General features: G+C 50.6%; 1 protein-coding gene across 1 annotated transcript in view; it reads right to left on the bottom strand.

Moving 5' to 3' along the window:
• Positions 1-1334: 1334 nt before the first annotated feature.
• Positions 1335-2608, bottom strand: part of LOC119272931 (histone-lysine N-methyltransferase family member SUVH2-like) — a 17675-nt gene continuing 16401 nt past the window's right edge. Inside the window, exon 5 of the mRNA XM_037554275.1 lies at positions 1335-1661. Coding sequence (XP_037410172.1) covers positions 1335-1661 — 327 coding nt within the window. The remainder of the gene's footprint in view (positions 1662-2608) is intronic.

The raw sequence follows: 2608 nt of genomic DNA, 5'->3' as shown, positions 1-2608 counted from the left end.
AGAGAGAGAGAGAGAGAGAGAGAGAGAGCCTCGCCAGGAATATGATGAGACTGGGTACGATGTTTTCGGAAAGGCCAAGGATCCACATGGAACATGTCTATTGAACGAGATGTCCGCCCTCTCACCCTCACCTCGGACCGCAACGAGCGACATGTGAACGCAACAACACCCATGTTGCAAACCGGCCAGAAAGTTCCAAGTTTGGCTATGTGTTGTTCGATCAAACTCAGATCGAACAGGTGCGAAGACGATCGAAACATGCAAGTAATCCATCGTTGAGCCGAAGCGTTTTCCATCAATAAAGCATGCCATGCAATCTTTCTAAAGATACACACCCCAAACTATAGCAATGACAGATTGGGATGTGTGCACCATTCCACTTCTTCAAGTGAAACACCACAACTTCATGAAAACCAATTGAAATTCTCAAATAACACTCACATAGATGTTGATGATGTAGATCATAGACTCAACGCACCGATGGTAAACACGGCAAAAACCGGGCACAAGAAATGCACATGCCTATCGCACGCTCGCCCTCTCACCCTCACATTGGACCGCAACAAGTGACGTGTCGCGCTTCATGTGAGCGCAACAATACTCATGTTCCAAACCGGCTAGGAAATTCCATGTTTGGCTGTGCGCCGTCTGATCAAAGTCAGATCGGACGGGTGCGGAGACAGCCGATGTGCACGGAGTAATTTGTAAGGTTTTCCTTCAACAAATTCTCAGATCGGATGAGTGTGAAGACAACCGACGTGCATGGAAGTTTGTTGTGCCGAAGAGTTTGGATAATCCGATGGTTGAGCGGAAGCGTTTTCCATCAATAAAAACGTAGATCAGACGGGTAAAAAGACGGCCGACGCGCGTGGAGTAATCCGGCGGTTGAGCCGAAGCGTTTTCCATCAATAAAGCACGTCATGAAATCTTTCTACAAAAACACACCCAAATTTGCAAGGCCTAATTTGCAATGGCAGATCGGGATGCGTGCACCATATCCATTCTGCTTCTTCAAGCGAAACACCACAACTTCATGAACCTTTGCATCGACTCTATAGAAAACTAAACCGATCGAAATTCTGAACTAAACCTCACATCCATGGTTATGATGTCGAGCCCAGGATCAACTCATGCAAATATGAGTTCAGGCTATAACTTGCCGACTGCAAAGTGCAAACACAGCAAATTAACCAGGCACAAGAAATATAAGCAAACAGTTCAGTCGAAGGTGTCTTGCATTGCGTCCATCCAATGGTACAATCGATAACAATGACAGAATATGGTTCATGGCAACTAGAAATGAAGGTAAACATACAGGAAACGTTGCCGATCGATCACTGATCGAGGCCGTAGTCGATGCTCAGCTCGCTCATCGGCGGGATGATCTCCATGGCGAAGACCATCAGGTGGGGACACGACTCGTCCTCGTCACCATGGACCACGAGCTGGACGAAGGCGTTTGGCACGAAGCTGCTGTGGCTGATGTAGGCCGCGATGTTTTTCCTCTTGGATATGTCGAGCATGTACCTCGGCGCCGGGCACTGCACGAAACGGGGCGGTTCCTCGCCGTCGTCTGGAAGCACGGCCGCGGGGGCGTACCCCCACTCCCTCCACCTCGTCGGAAACTTCCTCGGGTCGATGAAGCAGGCCACTACCGGAAACTGGCCCTACCCCGACGGCCAAATCAATGCCGACGGCTGCCGTCGGCCTACTTTGCGCTATGCCGACAGCCACGTCTTGGCCGTCGGCGTATCTTGGCCGTCGGGCTACCACGAGCTAAGCCGATGGCACCCGTCGGCATACATATGTCGTCGGCCCAGCTGCGAACATGGCGACAGCAGACGTCGGCATACCCAGGCCGTCGGCATACCCGTGGGCCCGGCGACCCCGCCCATGACCAGCGGCTAACGTCGTCAAATCTATGCCGACGGCCTGGACGGCCGGCCGTCGGCATATATCGTCATGCCACGTCACAGATCCGCGGCGCACCGTCCATGAGCTAAGCTGACGGTTGCCGTCGGCATACCTGCCACGTCAGCGATCCGCGGCACGCCTCCCGCCGCCTAAAACCTGGGCGTCTCTATGCCGACGGCATAGCCGTCGGCATAGGTAGACTTTTTTTTCATATGTATTTTTTTAAGCTTTTTTATGTATTATTATATAAACTAACATGTAGCATGTTAAATATAAACATACATATGAATATATATGTAGTTTGTATTTTTTTCATATATTATGAATATATATATATATATGGTTTGTATTTTTTCGAGCACGTTAATAATGTGCGGTCATGTTCTTTTGAATATAGGTCATTATATTTTATTAAAATCAAAAACAGTTATGCCGACAAAAGTTTTGTGGCGGTTGCAAACGCCCGACACCCGTCTCCAGAGTGTGACCCCCCTCATGTCCGCGGTGTGCCCCCCTCATGGACGGCGCCGGCACCTGGAGGGGGGAAATGGACGTGTCGGGTCTACACGGTGGATGTAGCTGTGGGTTTGGCCCGGATGTTGCTCCCGGGTGTCCCTACGGGTGACCTGACACAACCGGGTGCAGAGGTCCACTGGTCAAAGCCCGTCCGTGGGAAGTCAAAAGGCTAGATCTC

This window comes from Triticum dicoccoides, chromosome 3A (assembly GCF_002162155.2).
Source record: "Triticum dicoccoides isolate Atlit2015 ecotype Zavitan chromosome 3A, WEW_v2.0, whole genome shotgun sequence".
Classification (NCBI taxonomy): domain Eukaryota; kingdom Viridiplantae; phylum Streptophyta; class Magnoliopsida; order Poales; family Poaceae; genus Triticum; species Triticum dicoccoides.
Note: the sequence above shows the minus strand (reverse complement) of the source record. Positions and strands in the feature narration are given on the sequence as shown.